General features: G+C 35.6%; 1 protein-coding gene across 3 annotated transcripts in view; it reads left to right on the top strand.

Moving 5' to 3' along the window:
• Positions 1-19369, top strand: part of RAB28 (RAB28, member RAS oncogene family) — a 126548-nt gene that overhangs the window by 94787 nt on the left and 12392 nt on the right. For all 3 annotated transcript variants that reach the window (XM_037829404.1, XM_037829405.1, XM_037829406.1), the window contains exon 5: positions 18953-19056. In XM_037829404.1, the coding sequence (XP_037685332.1) occupies positions 18953-19056 (104 nt within the window). The remainder of the gene's footprint in view (positions 1-18952; positions 19057-19369) is intronic.

Here is a 19369-nt window from a genome sequence, read left to right as displayed (position 1 = left end):
TGATTTCAAAATAAGGTCACATTCAATAGGTACTGGGCTTTAGGACTTCGACCTATCTTCTTGGGAAGAGACTATTCAAGGCCAAACACAAGATGGCTTCACAGGTTACTATGAAAAGGCAAAGAGAATAAGGATTACCACACATGGAAATTTTTATGGGCTAAGTCTAGTAACAGTGCATGTCACTTCTTCCCACATTGCTTTGGTCAAAAGTCAGTCCCTTAGCCACACCTAACTGCAAATGAAGCTGTGAAGTCTAATGTTTAGATGGGTGGTCAACTACCCACTGTGCCCATCCTATCATCAGATAATGATTTTATTATTCTTGTCAAGAACTGTGAAGAATCTGAGATTTTATCCCACTTGGAATCTAACCAGTTAGCCTGTCATTGTCACGGATGCTGGCAGAAGGCACGGGGACTCCTAAGTCAGAGACAAAGGATTTGATTACTCATAACAGTGCAGGCAGCATGCACTCCACGTTTGTGTTGGTTCCCCTGCCCTGCAAGTTCTCTTGGGACAACATGAGGGTACCGACATAGATGATACGCGTGCAGTGGCTTGTATCACATCTGAGGAACCCTGAATTTAGTAGACCCAAATCTTTTATAATGGACTGCATGTAAGTAAACCTCTGACCTTTGTCCTGGAGGGAGATATCTTTATTATACCAGACAATAAACAGTCCTACCCATTTTCCCAGTGGGAGACACTCTCTCTATCTTGGCTGTTTGCTATACAGATATCCTTGAAGGGATAGTCTAAAATAAAAGCTGACACTTATTTATTCTACTCTACCCAATTTTTATTTAAAAGTGTATTTTAAAAATTGTAGTGATTTTTTTCTGTTATTTATTTATGCGCATATGTACATATGTAATATGTTTGTAAAGTGGGAGTTTTACTGTATTCACAATTTTATACTGTACTTGTAAATTTAACACCATCTACTGTGTGTTCTTTACTTAATAGTCTTCAAGTCCATGATTTTTAGTAACTTAACTGTATCTGAATTAGGAGATACTTAGATTGTTTCCAGTATTTTTGTACTATAAATAACTCTGTGGTGAAGACCTTAATTTATAATTCTGATAAAACATTCCTGCCATTTTCTTCAAGATAATCTTCTAAGCTGTGTTACTTGATCATAAAGTATAAATATTTGTAAGACTAAACACATCTCCCAAGTTGCTTTTCAGAAAACTAGTACTGATTATTATCAACACGGGATGTTCTCATGTTTATTCCCCCCCTTTCACTTTTGCCAATTTGAAAGGTAACATTACTGCTTTATTATTATTTTTTTTCGGTTGCATTTCTTTGCGTACTAGTGAGATTGAACAGTTTTTCACTGATTTACGTGAAAGTATCATTTTAAAAGTCTTCTAAGGTGACCTAATATTCTGTAAAATGTAATTATTAGATTTCTGAGGAAATAATTGTTTCTTACTGGATTTCAATATTCTGTGAAAACTTCCCATGTCCTTTTGTTAGTGCCTCTTCTTTTCACTATAAACCTAAATTATAGAATATGAAATGCTATAATTTGTATTTTTTAAAATAATTAAACTAAAAATTGTACGTATTACTCTTTCAAATAACTTTCTGAAGTGATATCAAAATTCTTTTGGCTTCTCAAATTAATTGGCTTCTCTTAATACTTTCTGTGTCATGGACCATGTGGTTTTTGTGATTTTAAGTACATAGCAGATACATAGCATCTTGGCAACCTTTTCTCCTTTCCATTTTAATTTCAAGCTAGATAATACTATGGGTGAGTCGAGTGATTCTTTGCACAATTGGTGTTGACTGTAAATAAAAATTTGGATTTTCCTTGCTTTGTCTAATGCAACCTTAGATTTCTGTCATTTTCATGGTTTTATTTTTATTACTTTTTAAAAAATCCCCATTTGTATTAGCTACACAAGAAAGCTTAGGGCATTAATATCATTGCTTATCTTGCGAATTCTTAACAAAGCTTGGTCTTCTCTCTTTTCAGATCCTATTTTCTATCCTTTCTTAACTTCCAAGAACCTTCCACTGTGACTTCAGAAGCTTACAAATAAGACGTCAGTAAAATTCCTCTACTCGTAACATCTTTCCAGAACAAACATTTTAAAATATACTCTATCACCTCACTCTCCCATTAATAGAGCTATGTTCTCAGCACTCTTTCAAGTATTGATTTTTCTCTACTATATCAACTTACAACAAGGACTGGAGGTGGGATAGGTGACTTTATTGTTTCATACTGCTTTTTTCCAGATTATTTGCCTTTGTCTTCCCTATAATCCCCTAGATTTGAATATTAAACCATTAGATTATACCTCTTGCCTACTTAATTGGTCGGAGTTAATCCACCAACCTTGAATTACTGCCTTGAATTACTTGAAGATTTTGGCTCCTGACTCACAGTTGTTATTACTGCTGTCATGATTCTTGGTAATTTCAATATCTATATAGATCATCCTTCTAATAACGTGACCTCTCGGTTCATCTTGAATTCTCCATTTCCAATCTTTTGTTCCCCACTGCCACTAACATAGTTATTCCCAAGACCTAGTCAATAGTTGTCTTTAATTTCAGTTTCAAGCGTTCCAATCTCTATTCTTTCCAGTTTTTTTCAGCTCACTTGCTTTAGTTGTCCCAATAGTTTTTGAGAACCCCATACAAACCTTAAATTCAGTTGATCTTACCAACTTTCCATTTTCCCTCATCCCTTCCTTACCCAATTACAGTCCATGCTCTGTCATAATCACTCTCTTGCATTTACTACCTTCAATTTAACTGCCTGTCTTAATTTTCCAGGAGTGCTGTAACAAAGTATCACAGTTTAGTTGGCTTAAATGACAGGAATTTTTTTTCTCATAGTTTTGGAGGCTGGAAATCCAAGACAAAGTGTTTGGCAGGGCCAATGCTTTCTGATAACAGTAGCATTCTGGTGGTGGCTTGCAGGCAATTCCTAACTCAGTCATAGCTTCCATCGTGTGACCATCTCTCTTCTGAGTGTGTCCAAATTTCATCTGCTTATAAGGATTCCAGTCATATTGGATTGTTTGGCCTCATCTTAACTAATAACATCTTCAAAGATCTTATTTACAAATGAGTTCACTTCCATAGGATTGGGGGGTTAGGACTGGAACATGATTCGCTCCATAACGCTGCCCCTCTTTTTTAGTTATTGTCCATGGTTGGCAAAACACCAAATATATTTAAAAGAAATAAATATCTGATGAGCACTTCTTCCCAAGCAGCTGGTTGTGGCCAAAACAAAACTTACAATGCACTGTATCTCTTTTTTTTTCTTTTTTTTTATTGTCAACTTTAACATATATATATATAACAGTGATTACATCCTAAGTATTTAGAGAGCAAAACTCAAAATTTCATGGGTCACAGTTCCACAACTTCAGCCATTTCCATTATTGTAAAATATAACGTACATACAGAAAGGTGTCATCTCAATGTACAGCTCAACAAGCAGTCATATAGGTAATTTCAAAAATTGTTATGGGTTGCAGTTACACAATTTCAGTTCTTTCCTTATTGTGCAATACAAGGTATATACAGAAAGGTGAAGATCTTTGAGGCACAATTCATTGAGCAGCTGTGGAGCAAATTTCTGAGGTGAATCTCATTAATGTTGTATCTCATTTTAAATCCAGGGTAAAATCCATTACCATATCCTTTTCATTCTTTATATACTGAGAATCTATCCACTTTTTGCCATTTCCACTTCTACCATCCTGGCCTAACTACTCTCATCTCTTTCCTAGAGTTTTTTAGTAATGTCCTCAGTGGCTTCTCTGTTTGCTGTTTGGTCATATCTAGTTTATTCTTAACAAAGTAGCCAGAGAGAACATTTTAGAATGTGAGTCAGATTACATCTTTTTTTTTTTTTTTTTTTTTTAAATGCTCCCCCCCCCAACCCCTGGTGACTTTCCATCTCTGCTACAGCAGCCTACAAAGTCAGAGGTGATTTGGTCCCTGTTGTGCCCCTCTGACCTTGTCTTCTTTTGTTTACCTCTCTTGCTAATTCATTTTAGCCCTTCTGGCCTTCAGGCTTTTCTGGGAATCTGCTAAGCTTATTCCTGGCTTTGGTCCCCAACTTGGGGTTCCACCTACCTGGAGGATTTCTCTGGGATTTCCTTGCTTGCTAGACATTTTTTTTTTTTTTTTTTTTAACATTGCTTGTTTTATTTTTTTTTTAATGCAATTTTATTGAGATATATTCACATACCATACAGTCATCCAAAGTGTACAATCAGTTGTTCACAGTATCATCATATAGTTGTGCATTCATCACCACAATCAATTTTCTGAACATTTTCATTACTTCAAAAAATAAAAATAAAAATAAGAATAAAAATAAAAGTGAGAAAGAACATCCAAAATATTTTATCCCCCCCCATTATTCATTTATATTTTGTCCCCTTTTTTCTACTCATCTGTCCATCTACTGAATAAAGGGTGTATGAGTCACATTGTTTCCACAATCACATGGCTACACTTAGAAGCTATATAGTTATAGGGTCATCTTCAAGAATCAAGGCTACTGGATTGCAGTTCAACAGCTTCAGATACTACTTCTATCTCTTCCAATATACTAAAAACTAAAAAGGGATATCTATATAATGCATAAGAATAACCTCCAGAATGACCTCTTGACTCCATTTAAAATCTCTCAGCAACTGAAACTTTATTTTGTTTCATTTCTCTTCCCCGCTTCTGGTCCAGATGGCTTTCTCAATCTCATGATGCCCTGTCCAGTCTCATACCCAGGAGTCATGTCCCACATTGCCAGGGAGATTTACACCCCTGGGAGTTATGTCCCATGTAGTGGGGGGGCAGCAAGACCACCTGCAGAGTTGGGCTTAAAGAGAGAGGCTACATCTGAACAACAAAAGAGGTTCTCTGAGGGTGAGTCCTTAGGAACTATAAGTAGGCTTAGCCTCTGCTTTGCAGAAACAAGATTTATAAGGGCAAGCCCCATGATTGAGGGCTCGGCCAACTAACTGTTCCCCAATGATTACAAGAATATCAGGAATTCCTCAGATGGGGAAGTTTAATATTTCCAGATTTTTTCCACAGTCCCTCAAGGGCCCTTTGCAATCCTTTTTATTCTCTGCCCAAATTACTCTGAAATGTTGGGCTTCACACTAACCTGTAAGCCCAACCAGATCTCACCGCCTATTCAAGGTTCCCTGTAATTATGTATTTGAAAAAAACTGACCATACAAATAAATTTATATATGTGCTACAGAAACTATAGATTTATGTACCAAATAAACATATCTTACATTTGGTTTCACATAGAAGTTGAAGTTTTAAAACACCGTCAATCTCATCCTTTACCCTTTAGTCTGATTTGCCTTAGTCCTAACCAAGTCCATTTGTTCATATCTCTAATTGAAGTCTGATCTCTTTTTCAACTTCTTCAACACTATGGGGTAATGCTGACATTCATAGCTGCGAACTCTGCTTTGAGTCTCAGGTCACACAGATACCCGAAGTTCTAGGGACTGAACCAGGTGATATACAAACAGCTCATCATCTCAGAATTTAAAGTAACTGTTACAACTCATGAATAGATGTGACTGCTGTAAGAGCTTACAATTTAAAACCTTTACCATAAGCCTTCCCCTGATAACCTATGCTCGCAAATTCAGTTCTCAGAGTTTGCACATTATAGTTAGTCCATATTAGTGAGGTGTTACAATATTTGTCTTTTTCATTCTGGCTTATTTCACTCAGCATACTGTCCTCAAGGAACGTTTACTTAGTCGCATACCCTCACAACTTCATTCCTTCTTGCCGCTGCCTCAGTATTCCCATTGTATGTGTATACCATAGTTCACTATTCCGTTTATCAGTCGATGTTCCCTTAGGCCATCTATATCCATTGTGAATCGTGAATACTGCCGCCATAAACACCAGTGTGCAATGTCCATTCATGTCCCTGCTCTCATTTCTTCCAAGTATATACCCAATAACAGGGTTGTAGGACCATATGGCAACCCCATACTTAGCTTCCTGTGGAACCACCACACTGCCCTCCAGCTGGGCTGCACCATTCTACTTCCCTACCAACAGTGATTAGGTGCATCCCTCTCTCCACATTTTCTCCAGCACTTGTATCCCTCTGTTTGTTTTTTAAACAGTTTTATTCACACACCATACAATCCATCCTAAATAAATAATCAATGATTCCCAGTATAATCACATAATTATGCATTCACCACCACAATCTATATGAAGACATTTCCATTTCTTCCTCAAATAAAGAGTAAGAGGAGAAAAAAAATGAAGAATAAAACATAAAAGATAGAAGAAAAAAAAAATAAAGTACAATGAAAAGGTCAGACAACAACAGCAACAGCAAGAATCCCATATCACTCCCTTGTATTCCTTCTCTTATAGAATTTACCTTTAATATTATTACCTTTGTTACAATTAATGGAAACATCTTATAATGTTTCTATTAACTATAGACTCTAGTTTGCATTGATTTATTTTTCCCCATACCATCCAATTTTCAACACCTTGCAATGTTGACATTTATTTGTTCTCCCTCATTTAAAAACATTCTAATATTTATATCTTTAATCAACATGATTGACCACTCTAGGTTTCACTAAGTTGCACAATCCCAGTCTTTATCTTCTATCTTTCCTTTTGTTGTCATACATGCTCCTAGCCTTGCTCTTTTCAACCATACTCACACTCTTCTTTGTTCAGAGTACTTACAATATTGTGCTACCATCACACAGTATTATGTTATCTATTTCTGGATCTATACAATCAATCCTATTGTACTCCTTCAACATCAAATGCCTGATCTTTAACCTCTTTCTATCTCCTGATAGCCTGTTTTCTCATCTTTAATGCTCAGAGTTCACTCATCAATGTTAGTTTATATCAGTGAGTCCATACAGTATCTGTCCTTTTGTTTTGGCTCTTTTCACTCAATGTAATGTCTACTGTCTATCGTTTTATCTTTTGGGTTTTATATGTCATATCTTATTTTTATTTTTTCTCTCTTTTTACCCTTCTAGATCAACTGTCTTCATTTCTACACTCTTCTCCAAACCTCTCTCTCCTGTCTTCCTATCTGCCTGTTGTGCTCCCTTTAGTATTTCTTGTAGAGCAGGTATGTTGTTCACAAACTCTCTCAGTGTCTGTTTGAAAATATTTTTAAATCTCCCTCATTTTTGAAGGACAGTTTTGCTGGATATAAAATTCTTGGTTGGGAGTTTTTCAGTATCTTAAATATATCGTATCACTGTGCCTTCTCACCTCCATGGGTTTTACTGAGAAATCCACACATAGTCTTATCAAGTGTCCCATGTATGTGATGGATTGCTTTTCTCATGCTGCTTTCAGAATTCTTTTTGTCTTTGACATTTGGTAATCTGCTTATTAAGTGCCTTAGAATAGGTCTATTCAGATCTGTCCTGTTTGGGGTATGCTGGGCTTCTTGGATCTGCAATTTTATTTTTTCATAAGACATGGGAAATTTTCATTTATTTCCTCCGTTATTCTTTCTGCCCCTTTTCCCTTCTCTTCTCCTTCTGGGACACCCATTACACGTATATTCGTGTACTTCATGTTGTTATTCACTTCCCTGAGACCCTGCTCATATTTTTCCATTCTTTTCCCTCTCCATTCTTTTGTGTGTAGGATTTTAGATGTCCTGTCCTCTAGTTCATGAATACTTTCTTCTGCCTCTTCAAATCTGCTGTTGTATGTCTCCATTGTGTTTTTCATCTCTTCTATTGTGCTTTTCATTCCCATAAATTCTACCGATTGTTTTCTCAAACTTTCAAGTTCTTCCATATGTTTTCCCAATGTCTTCTTTATATTCCTCATCTCTTTTGACATATCTTCTCTCAACTCATTGATTTGATTTTTGAATTGATTTAGCATACATGTTTGAACATCTTTAATTAGTTGTTTTGACTCCTGTATCTCATTTGAAGTGTAAGTTTGTTCCTTTGACTGTGACATATCTTCGTTTTTCCTAGTGTTCTTAATTTTTTTGTCTAGGTGTCTGGTTTCCTTGATTCCCCAATTCAGATTTTCCTAGACCAGATGGGCCCAGGTCTCAGGAGGCATGTGTAATGAACATCAGGTTTCCCTGTGGATGAGACCCAGCATGGTGTCAGACTTTCCTTTGAGGCCTCTAGACTCTGTGCTTTTCTTGTCCTCCCTAGCAGGTGGCACTTGTCAGCCCACAGCTCCCTACTGGTGTAAAGAGGTGCGGTGCCTTTAATTTTCAGAGGACCCGGTCCCTGCCAGGGACTGCAGTGAGTCAGAACTCAAGTTTTAGCTGTTTCTTGTCCCCCCCCCCCCCCAGATCCTGGGGTCTGTATACTCTGAGGGAGGGGAGCCACTTGAGCTGGGCCCCATTCCCACTTTTCTTAGAGGAAATAAGCCCTTTAGGGAATTATCTCTCACATTTGACTGCTTATTTTGTTTCTCTGACTTTCTTAACTTCACCCTTGCCTGGGTCAGCACTGACAATTGAAAATGCCTGATGCTTTTTCTAATGAGCTACATAGAATGAGAGGAAAAATATAAAGTAATCCCCTTTTTAGAGCTAGTCCCTACTCTGGCCCCCCAGTTTTGCCAGTCAAGAGCTGGAGTTGGTACCTAGTTCTATGTGCCCCCTTTCTTGGGACACATCTCTTTTCTAGCATTCTGAACTCAGCCAACTCCAAAAGCCTCTGTTTTAATATGTTTGTTACTTGTTATTTTTTTTTTTCCCATCAGCCCCACGTCCTCTCTGCCAGGAAAGACCTCAGAGTTCCTTTCCTGCTTGCTCTGGGTTTATCTGTGCTCATAGCTTGTATTCACTAGTTCAAATTTATTAATTAAACCACAGTTGGAGCTTGGTTGAGCTACCTTACCTTGCTTCTAGTAGACTGCTTCTTTTTCCGAAAGAGAAAATTTCCAACTCAGCCTATCATGCCAGTGGGGGAGGAGTACCAGCTGTGCACTTTTGGGACCTTTACTTACAGTTCTATGCTGCATTCTCTGCTGTTCCACCCATTCCAGACTGGTGTACAGTGTGTGTCTGGTCATGACTGTCCCCCAAACAGTTATTCCAGAGTATTTACTAGTTGTTCCTGGCTATTTACTAGTTGCTCTAGGGGATTAACTAAATTCCTCCCTATGCTGCCATCTTGCCTTCCTGGCTCTTTTTTTTTTTTTTAAACAGTTTGTCACACACCATACAATACATCAACATTGTAAAATCAGTGGCTTTTTTTATAATCACAGAGTTGTGCATTCCTCACCACAATCAACTTGAGAGCATTCTCATTGCTCCGAAAAGAAAAATTCCATACCCCTTCCACCCCTCTATTTTTGAAACTTAGCATTGGTATAGAACCTGTTTTACAGTTGATAAAAGAATATTAAAATATTGCTATTAACTGTAGTCTGTAATTTGCATTATTTGTATTTTTTTCCAGTATACCTCTCTATAATTAACATCCTGTAGTAGTGACATACATTTGTTTTAGTTCGTGTAAGAACTTTCTTATATTTGTACAATTAATCACAGTCATTGTCCACAACATGTTTCATTAGGTTATACAATCCCATGTTTTTATCCTCGAGCTTTTGTTCTAGTGACATACACGACCCTAGACTCGGTCTTTCAACCGTGCTAACACTCACAAATCAGCACTGTTAATAACACTCACAGTATGGTGCTACCATTACCTCTATCCATTTCTAAACATTTACAATCAACCTTATCAAAATTTCTGTATACCTTAAGCGTCAGCTCCCCATTCTCTACCCTCTTTCTATCTCTAGATTTTAACTCCTAGAGTTTGCTCATTATTTTTAGTTCATATTAGTGAGATTATGCAACATTTGTCCTTTTATGTCTGGCTTATTTCATGCAACATAACGTCTCAAGGTTCATCCATGTTATTGCATGCATTGGGACTTCATATTATTGAGTAAATGGTATCTGATTGTGGTTTTGATTTGCATTTCCCTAATAGCTAGTGATGTTGAACATCTTTTCATGTGCTTTTTAGCCATTTGTATATCCTCTTTGGGAAAGCATGTATTCAAGTCCTTTGCCCATGTTTAAATTGGTTGGTTTCTCTTTTATTGTTGAGTTGTAGGATTTTTTTATATATTCTGGATATTAAACCATTATCAGACTTGTGGTTTCCAAATATTTCCTCCCATTGTGTAGGCTACCTTTTCACTTTCTTGACAAAGTTCTTGGAAGCACAAAAGTATTTAATTTTGAAGAGGTCCTATTTATCTGTTTCTTCTTTTGATGCTTGTGCTTTGGGTGTAAAGTCTAAGAAGCCACCTCCTACCACTTCTAGGAGTTTTATGGTCCTATGTCTTATATTTATGTCTTTGATCCATTTTGATTTAATGTTTGTACAAGGTGTGAGATAGGGGCCCTCTTTCATTCTTTTGGATATGGATATCCAATTCTCCCAGCAGCAGTTATTAAAAAACTATTCCAGTCCCAGTTGGGTGGATTTGGCATCCTTATCAAAAATCAGTTGACCATAGTTTATTTAAACAACATGGTTGCATGGAACCTAGAATGGGGAATGAGATCTTGTTATTCTATGCAGGTTAATTTGATACCCCAATGTACCCCAGAGTAATTTGGGCAGAAAATAAAGTATTTCCAAAGTCCCCTGGAGGGACTGGGCAAAAATGTGGAAATATAAAACTTCCTCACCTGAGGGATTCCCAATATTCCCACAGATTTTAGTAAATACCAATTTAATAAGTCAAGCCCTTGATTTTGGAGCTTACCCTTAAGAAACTTATTCCTGCAATAAAGAAGCTAAGCCTACTTATAACTATTCCTGAGTTACCCTCAGAGAATCTCTTTTGTTGCTCAGATGTGGCCTCTCTCTCTCAGCCAACTCTGCAAATAAACTCAATATCCTTCCCCCCACATGGAACATGACTCCAAGGGGTATAAGTCTCCCTGGCAACAGGGGACAGGACTCCAGGGAGGAGCCTGGCCCTGGCATAGTGGGATTGAGAATGCCATCTTGACCAAAAGGGGGAAAAGAAATGAAACAAGGTAAAGCTTCAGTGGCTGAGAGATCTCAAATAGAGTTGAGAGGTCAATCAGGAAGTTATTCTTATGCACTATATACATATTCCTTTTTAATTTCTAATTTTTAGAATAGCTAGAAGGAAATACCTGAATCTATTGAATGGTAATCCAGTAGACTTGATTCCTGATGATAATTCTATAACTATATAGCTTTTATTGTGTGACCTTTTGAAAACCTAGTGACTGACACTCCTTTTAAACAGTGTATGGGCAGATGAGTAATAAAATAATGACAAAAAATACAGGAATAGTAAGTGAGATAAGGGCTTTGGGATTGTTACAGTGTTCTTTTTTATTATTTTATTTCTTTTTTATATATTTTTCTTTATTTTGGGGTAACGAAAATGCCTGAAAATTGATTGTGGCAATGAATGCTCAACTATATGATGACACTGTGTGCCATTGATTGTATACTTTGGATTAATTATATAGTGTGTGAGTATATCTCAAGAAAATTGCATTAAAAGAATCAATTGACCATAGATATGTAGGTCTATTTCTGAACTCTCAGTTCAATTCTATTGATCAATATAGCTATCTTTGTGCCAGTACTCTGCTGTTTTGATCACTGTAACTTGGTAATATGCTTTAAAGTTAGGAAGCTTGAGTCCTCCAATGTTCTTTTTTCTCAAGATATTTTTGGCTATTTGGGGCTCCTTGCCCCAGATGGCTTTTTGATTTCTGCAAATAGGCTGTTGGAATTTTGATTGGTATTGCATTGAATTTGTAAATCAGTTTGGGTAGAATTGACATCTTAACTATATTTAGTCTTTCAATCCATGAACACAGAATGTCCTTCCATTTATTTAGGTCTTCTTTAATTTGTTTTAGCAATGTTTTGTAGTTTTCTGTGTGTAAGTCTTTTGTATCATTTGTTAAATTTAATCCTAGATATTCAATTATTTTAGTTGCTATTGTAAGTGGAATTTTTTTTTCCTTGATGTCCTCCTCAGATTGCTCATTATAGTTGTAGAAGCACTAATGATTTCTGGGTGTTTGTCATCTACCTCACCACTTTGCTTGAATTTGTTTATTAGCTCTAGTAGCTTTGTGGTAGATGTTTCACGATTTTCTGTATATAGAATCACATCAACTACAAGTAGTGAATTTTTTTTTTAGTGAAACTTCTTTTTTTTCCAATTTGGATACCTTTTCTATCTTTTTATTGCCTGACTGCTCTGTCTAGAGTTTCCAGTACAATATTGAATAACATTGGTGACAGCAGGCATCCTTGTCTTTTTCCAGATCTCAGATTGAAAGCTTTCAGCCTGTCACCATTGTGTATGATGTCAGCTGTGGATTTTTCATATATGCCATTTATCATATTAAGGAAATTTCCTTCTATTCATAATTTTCTATGTGTTTTTACCAAGAAATGATGCTGGATTTTGTTCTATGTCTTTTCTGCATCAATTGAGATGATCATATGGTTTTTTCCCCTTCATTTTGTTAGTGTGTGGTATATTAAATGAATTGATTTTCTATCTTCAACCACCCCTGTATAACTGGGACAAAGCCTACTTGGTCATGGAGTATAATTCTTTTAATGTGCTGTTGGATTCAATTTGCAAATATTTTCTTGAGGATTTTTGCAACTATACTCATAAAAGAAATTGGCCTGTAGTTTTCTTTTCTTTTAGTATCTTTATCTGACTTTGTAAAGTCATCTGGTCCTGGACTTTTCTTTGTTGAGAGGTCTTTGATGACTCACTCAATCTCTTCACTTGTAATTTACTTCTATTTCTTCTAGAATTACTGTAGGGTATTTGTGTATTTCTACGAATTTGTCCATTTCATCTAGGTTCTCTAATTTGTTGGCGTACAGTTGTTTATAGTATCTTTTTATGATCTGTAGGGTCAGTAGTACTGTCCCCCCTCTCATTTCTGAGTTTTTAAATTTGTGTCTTTTCTCTTTTTTCTTTGTTAGCCTAGCTAAGGGTTTGCCAATTTTATTGATCTTTTCAAAGGATCAGCTTTTGGTTTTGTTAATGCTCTCTATTGTTTTTTTTAATTCTCTGTGTCATTTATAGCTGCTCTAATCTTTTATTATTTCTTTCCTTCCACTTGCTTTGGGTTAGTTTGCTGGTGTTTTACTAGTTCTTACAGGCATGAAGTTAAGTGTTTGATTTTAGCTTTCTTCTTTTTCAGTGTAAGCATTTAGGGCTATAAATTTCCCTCTCAGCATTGCCTTCACTGCATCCCATAAATTTTCTTAGATTATGTTGTCATATTCATTTTTCTCATGATATTTACTGATTTTACTTGTAATTTCTTCATTGACCCACTGATTGAGTGTGTTATTAAACTTCCATATATTTGTGGATTTTCTAGTTCTCTGCCTGTTATTGATTTCCAGCTTCATTCCATTATGGTCAGAGAAGATACTTTGTATAATTTCAGTCTTTTAAAATTTATTGAGAATTGTATTGTGACCCAACATATGGTCTATCCTGGCAAATGATCCAAGTGCATTTGAGAAGAATTTATACCTGCTGTTTTGGGGTGCTATGTTATGTATATGTCTGTTAGATCTAGTTCGTTTACCACATTATTCAAATTCTCTGTTTCCTTATTGATCTTTTGTCTAGATGTTCTATCTGTTGATGAAGGGGTGTATTGAAATCTCCAACTATTATTATAGAGATGTCTGTTTCTCTCTTCAGTTTTGCTAGTGTTTGCCTAATGCATATTGGGGCTCCATGGTTAGGTGCATAAATATTTATGATTGTTACTTCTTGGTGTATTGCCGCTTTTATTAATATCTAGCATCCTTCTTTGTCTGTTGTTACAGCTTTTGACTTAAAGTCTATTTTGTCCAATATTAGTATAGCTACCACAGCTCTTTTTTGACTACTATTTACATGGAACATCTTTTTCTATCCTTTGGTTGGGGAGTTTAATCCATTAGCATTTAGTGCTATTATTATAAAAGCAGTACTTACTTCCACTATTTTGTCCCTTGTTTTTTATATGCCATATCTTCTTTTAGTCTCTCTTTCCAGTATATTTGATCTTTTGTGATGTATCTTATCCATTTCTCATTTCTGTTTCTGTATTTTTTTTTTGGAACACTTTCTTTGTGGTTACCATGGGGTTTATATTACACAACCTCCATCGCTAACCTACTAACTTGAAAAGATATCAACTTAGCTTCAACAGTGCTCATGTTCTTTGCTTCTGTAGCCCTCTGTTTCTCCTCTTTGTGTTGTTTTTGCCTTATATAACCTGCTTATATTTTGCATGTCCGCTATCAGGAAATATGCCTTTTCTTTTATAATTGTATTCTGAATCATATGAGAATTAAAGAGTAGAGTTGTATATTGAGGATACAGTACTTTTGGGATTGCATTTACATTCATAGTTACCTTTGCTATTTATTTACACTCCTTCACGTCACTCTTTCCTATCTTTTCCTTTCAACTTGCAGAATTCCCTTTAGTAATTCTTGTTTGGCAGGTCTTTTGTTGATGACTCTCTCCGTTTCTGTTTATCTGTGAATATTTTAAACTCTACCTTACTTAGAAGGTCAGTTTTGCCAGATAAAGAACTTTTGGTTGGAAGATTTTGTCTTTTGGCACCTTATATACATCATACCACTGTCTTAAGTATATCATACCACACCCTCACCTCCAGGGTTTCTAATGAGAAGTTGACACTTAATCTTATTGAAGATTCCTTATATATGATGAATTGATTTTCTCTTGTTGCTTTCAGAATTTTCACTTTATCTTTGGCATTTGACATTGTGATTAGTATGTGTTTTGTAGATTTATTAGGGTTTATTCTGTTTGGACTACATTGTGCTTCTTGGACATATGAATATTTATGTCTGTCATAAGAGTTGGGGACTTTTTGGCCATTATTTCCTCAAATATTATTTTGCTCTTTTCCCCTCTTCTTCTCTTTCTGGGACACCCATGTTTCATATATATATATATATATTTTTTTTTTGTTTCATATATTTTTATGGCTCATGCTGTCACTCAAATCTCTGAGGCACTGCTCAATTTTTTCTACTATCTGTTCTTCTGACTGTATGATTTTGATTATCCTGTCTTCTAGTTTGCTGATTTTTTTCTTCTGCCTGTTTGGTTCTGCTGTTGTATACCTCTGGTGTATTGTCAATCTTCATTATTGTACCTTTCTTTTCCATAACTTCTATTATGTTTTATGCTATTCCAAATTCTATATCTCCTCTGAAGTTTGTTTTCTTGAGTGAGCCATATCTTCCTGTTTCTCAGTATGGCTTGTAATTTTTTTTTGCTGGTGCCTGGTCATCTTATTATTTTGATGTGTTAACTTTGGATGTCAGTTTCTCCTCTTGTCTAGGGTTTTATTGTTGATTGGCTTTGTGTTATGGCTCATCTTTGATGCTTGGTCCAACTTATTCTAGACCTTTAGAGTAGCCTGTGTTTAACTGTTCAGATTTTCTCAGCTCTTCTTCATCTGCTTCTTGCCCTGGATATGTGTTATAATTTTTAAGATTGCACTTTTTTTTTTTTCATTTATAAAAAGAGTTTTATTGAGATATATTCCTTTATTGTATAATCCATCCAAACGGTAGTCATTGGCTTTTAGTATATTCACAGAGTTATGCACTCTTCACTACAATCAATTTTAGAACATTTTCATTACTCCAAAAAGAAAAACCCCATACTCTTCAGCAGTCACCTCTCAATCCCTCAATCCTTCCCCAGCCCTGCATAACGTCTAAATTTCTGTCTCTATAGATTTACTTATATTTATATTTTATAGAAATGTAATCATACAATATGTAGTACTTTGTGTCTCATTTCTTTTTAGTATAATGTCTATAAAATTATTTTTTTTTTAAATTAGAAAAGTCGGTTTACAGAAAGGTCATGTAAAAATACTTTCTGTGCAATTGTTTCACTCCTAGAAGAAAGTATCCTTTCCTGTCTTCCTTTTCCAGGAACCTTGATCTGTTCTGTTTGCTTTTGTGCATTATTTTTCCCAAGCTCCTATGATTTGTCTAAATTTTCTCCCTCTCTCAGTGCCCCTTTTCCTTATAGTTTTCAGTTTTGGAACCCATCTTGTCTTACTGCACTTCAGCTCTCCCCACCCTCTTTTATTTTTCTGTGATACATTTTGCCTCCAGTTTCCTCCCCATTTAGGGTATCCTGCCCAAGGACCTAGTTGGGGGTCAATCCAGAAAGGTGGATCAATCCGGAAAGATCTGTTTTGCATTTGTGTGGTCTAGCAAACAGAAACCGTATTGAGTGTGTGCACCTCTCACTAATGGTTCTGCAGTTTCTCTCTCTTTTTTCCCCTGGGGTCCCTTTTGTACACGGCACTCCTTGGCCACTAGTGTTCCACCCTGGCTCTCTGCCTACTGGGATCCCTGTGCCTGTATCTGCATGGTGTTCTGACTCACTGCCATGAGTGGCTCTGTAGTCTGCATCTGCTGCAGGAGGGGCCCTGGCAGTGCTGCCTATGTGCGACTTTCAGTCTATATGGGCCAAGTGACAGAAGAGGTTTGGACTGGCTGGTCCAGGATGGAAATCTCCTTCCTGATCTTGGAGATTCTTTTTCTTTTTCTTGGATTCAATGTATGTGGAGTCCTTCTCTAGTCCATTGTCTTTCAGAGTTTCAAGCAAGTGGGATTTGTCCTCTTTTGTTGATTCTGAGGGGAGACTTTTCCAGGAGATGTCATCATGTTAAGGATGTCACTTACCAGAAAACTTTAATTCCATTTTGAAAACCAAAATTTAAGACCTAGAAAAATGTGGTTAACTGAAGGACATAAAGAAAATTAAATCATTATAACAGTAAGGGTATTACCACATGTATGATAGATGAGAGCTGGATATAAACTTTAAGGGTTCTCTTAAATTAAAACAGAAGAACAGAATGATTTTACCAGTGTCTCACTATACTTTTACCTTCAGAATTTTTGTTTCTGGATTATTTAAAATGAGATACTCTAGTAACTGAACCATCTTAGATGTTGTTGACATCTAAGTTGATGAGTTGAATACTAACAGAGCAGATGGAAACTTTGTAGTGAAATGCTTTTTCTTCTGTAGCTGTTGTCTCATTGGTCAGAATCTCAGCTATTTAAAAATAATTTTTATGATTCTCAATGGTCTTTTTATGTTCACAATTCTGGTGATGACTTTTTGAGGGCCTGGACTGTATCTTTTTCATCTTTGTGTTTTCCCTGCTGGTACAGAATAGGTGCTCTATGTTTGTTCAATAATCGATTTTCTCTTGGTCAGTGATTATACTAGTCTCTTCATTGTTAGCTTTATTAGGAAAAAAACCTTTTGCTTGGATATTAAGTCCCTCAGAGTTATGGGTAGACATATGGCAGTTGGGGAATTGGGGAGGGAGAGGAAGGAAAAAGTGAGACAGAGAAAACAGAACAATGATAGACTGTTCCATTAGAAAAGACAAATGCACACACATAAATGTTAACTTAAATGTTTATTTAATTGGAGAATGATTTCACTGGGGATTTTTCTTAGTGACATGATTTGTTCTTACTCTTGTTAAATTAGGAAAGTATTTTACCCTCAATATTATGATAAATTAAACGTATGAATGTCAGTGCCAATAGCTTAGTATTTTAGTCTTCCACAAATTGATGCCTGTGGTATCTGGATGTTTTTTGGTCTGTTCTTGTAAATAAGGTCTCAGTGATGTTTAAGGAACAGCAACTTGTGGCCAGAAAAAAAAAAAAAAGAGCTCCTTATTATCCAAGGTAAGCAGTATAAATGAGGTTTAGGAATATTCTACTTGATCAAAAATCTCTTAGAGAAAGATTTTTTGAGCTAAAGACCTTCAATATACTTTTAAATAAAGCCTTTTATGTAGTATAAGAGCATTTTTTAGTTGATAATCAATTGCTGCTATTATGTAGGCTTACTAGATTTGCAAATCTACAAGTTTTTACAAGTCAGTTGGGTCCCTTCCTCAGGAAATCAGTTTAAGTTTTTTTTTCCTGTATTGACTCAAAGAGCCTAGTTGTCCTTAAATACTGTGAATATATTTGCCTTATAATTTGACAGCATTGAGTCAACACTCTTATAGGGTCTGTAGTGTTGTAAAAAGAGAAACTGTTTAATAAAGGATCACATTTGAAAAAATAGACTGTGCTGGATAAAACTGGAATTGGATTTGGGAGTACTGTGCTTCACTTCAAAGCACCTACAACCTTTCAAGAAAATTTACTCTTGTTCATTGCTCTCAAAATGCATACTTTAGATTTGGAAAGCAACTGAACTGTATCTTTGTGAAATTAAGCCATGCTGTAAATGAATTAATGTAAATATGCAATGCAATATTCATATCTTTTACCAGAAATTTAATTATGCATTTATATTAACATTGAAGTTTATAGATTATAGATTACAGAACTATTCTAATTATTAAAGTAATGAAACTGTTTCAAACTAAATATGCTTGGATAAATATACCTTACCTTCAACTGGTCACTATGTTTAAGCACACTATATTAAATAGATTTTTTTAAGCACCATTAATCTACCTAAAGCTAAATAAATAGCTATTATTATTATTATTAATAGCTTACATTTTTGAGAACTTACCTTGAACCAGTCATTGTTCTGAGCACTACACACTGATTAATTTTCAAGGACATTTCATTTAAGGTAGGTATATTTGTTCTTACCAATTATTAGATGTGGAAGCTGAGGCACAAAAAGGTTCAATAAGTTGCCCAAGGTGATTCAGCTAGTGTGTAAGCTGTGTTGGAAAACACAGAAATCAAATTTAAATGTATTAAAAGATTTAAAAATGTATTGATTGACTCTAATATTGAATATTGTACTCTGTTTAATACCTTTCTAGTTGATTTGGAGCATATGCGAACAGTAAAACCGGAAAAACACTTAAGGTTTTGCCAGGAAAATGGTTTAAGTAGCCACTTTGTCTCAGCCAAGACAGGAGACTCTGTAAGTAAAATAATGAATACAGCACATTATAAGTGATGTTTTATTTTTATTTACTAGCATTCATAGGAAGTACACTTTCATTACTTAACTTTATGAGCAAATTAATTCCTATTGGAGACATAAAAAAATCTTAGATATGTTTATTCTGGTTATAGTATTTAACATAATCTTTTGGTTATTTTAGGGAATTTAAGAATGCAGAGAGTTAGGAAGAAGAAAATATAAATCACCCATAATCCCAACATCCAGATATGGCCATTTATAACCTCATGTGATTCCTCCTAGTCTTTTTTTGCTGTTACTCACAAATGCC

This window comes from Choloepus didactylus, chromosome 3 (genome assembly GCF_015220235.1).
Source record: "Choloepus didactylus isolate mChoDid1 chromosome 3, mChoDid1.pri, whole genome shotgun sequence".
Taxonomy (NCBI): domain Eukaryota; kingdom Metazoa; phylum Chordata; class Mammalia; order Pilosa; family Megalonychidae; genus Choloepus; species Choloepus didactylus.
Note: the sequence above shows the minus strand (reverse complement) of the source record. Positions and strands in the feature narration are given on the sequence as shown.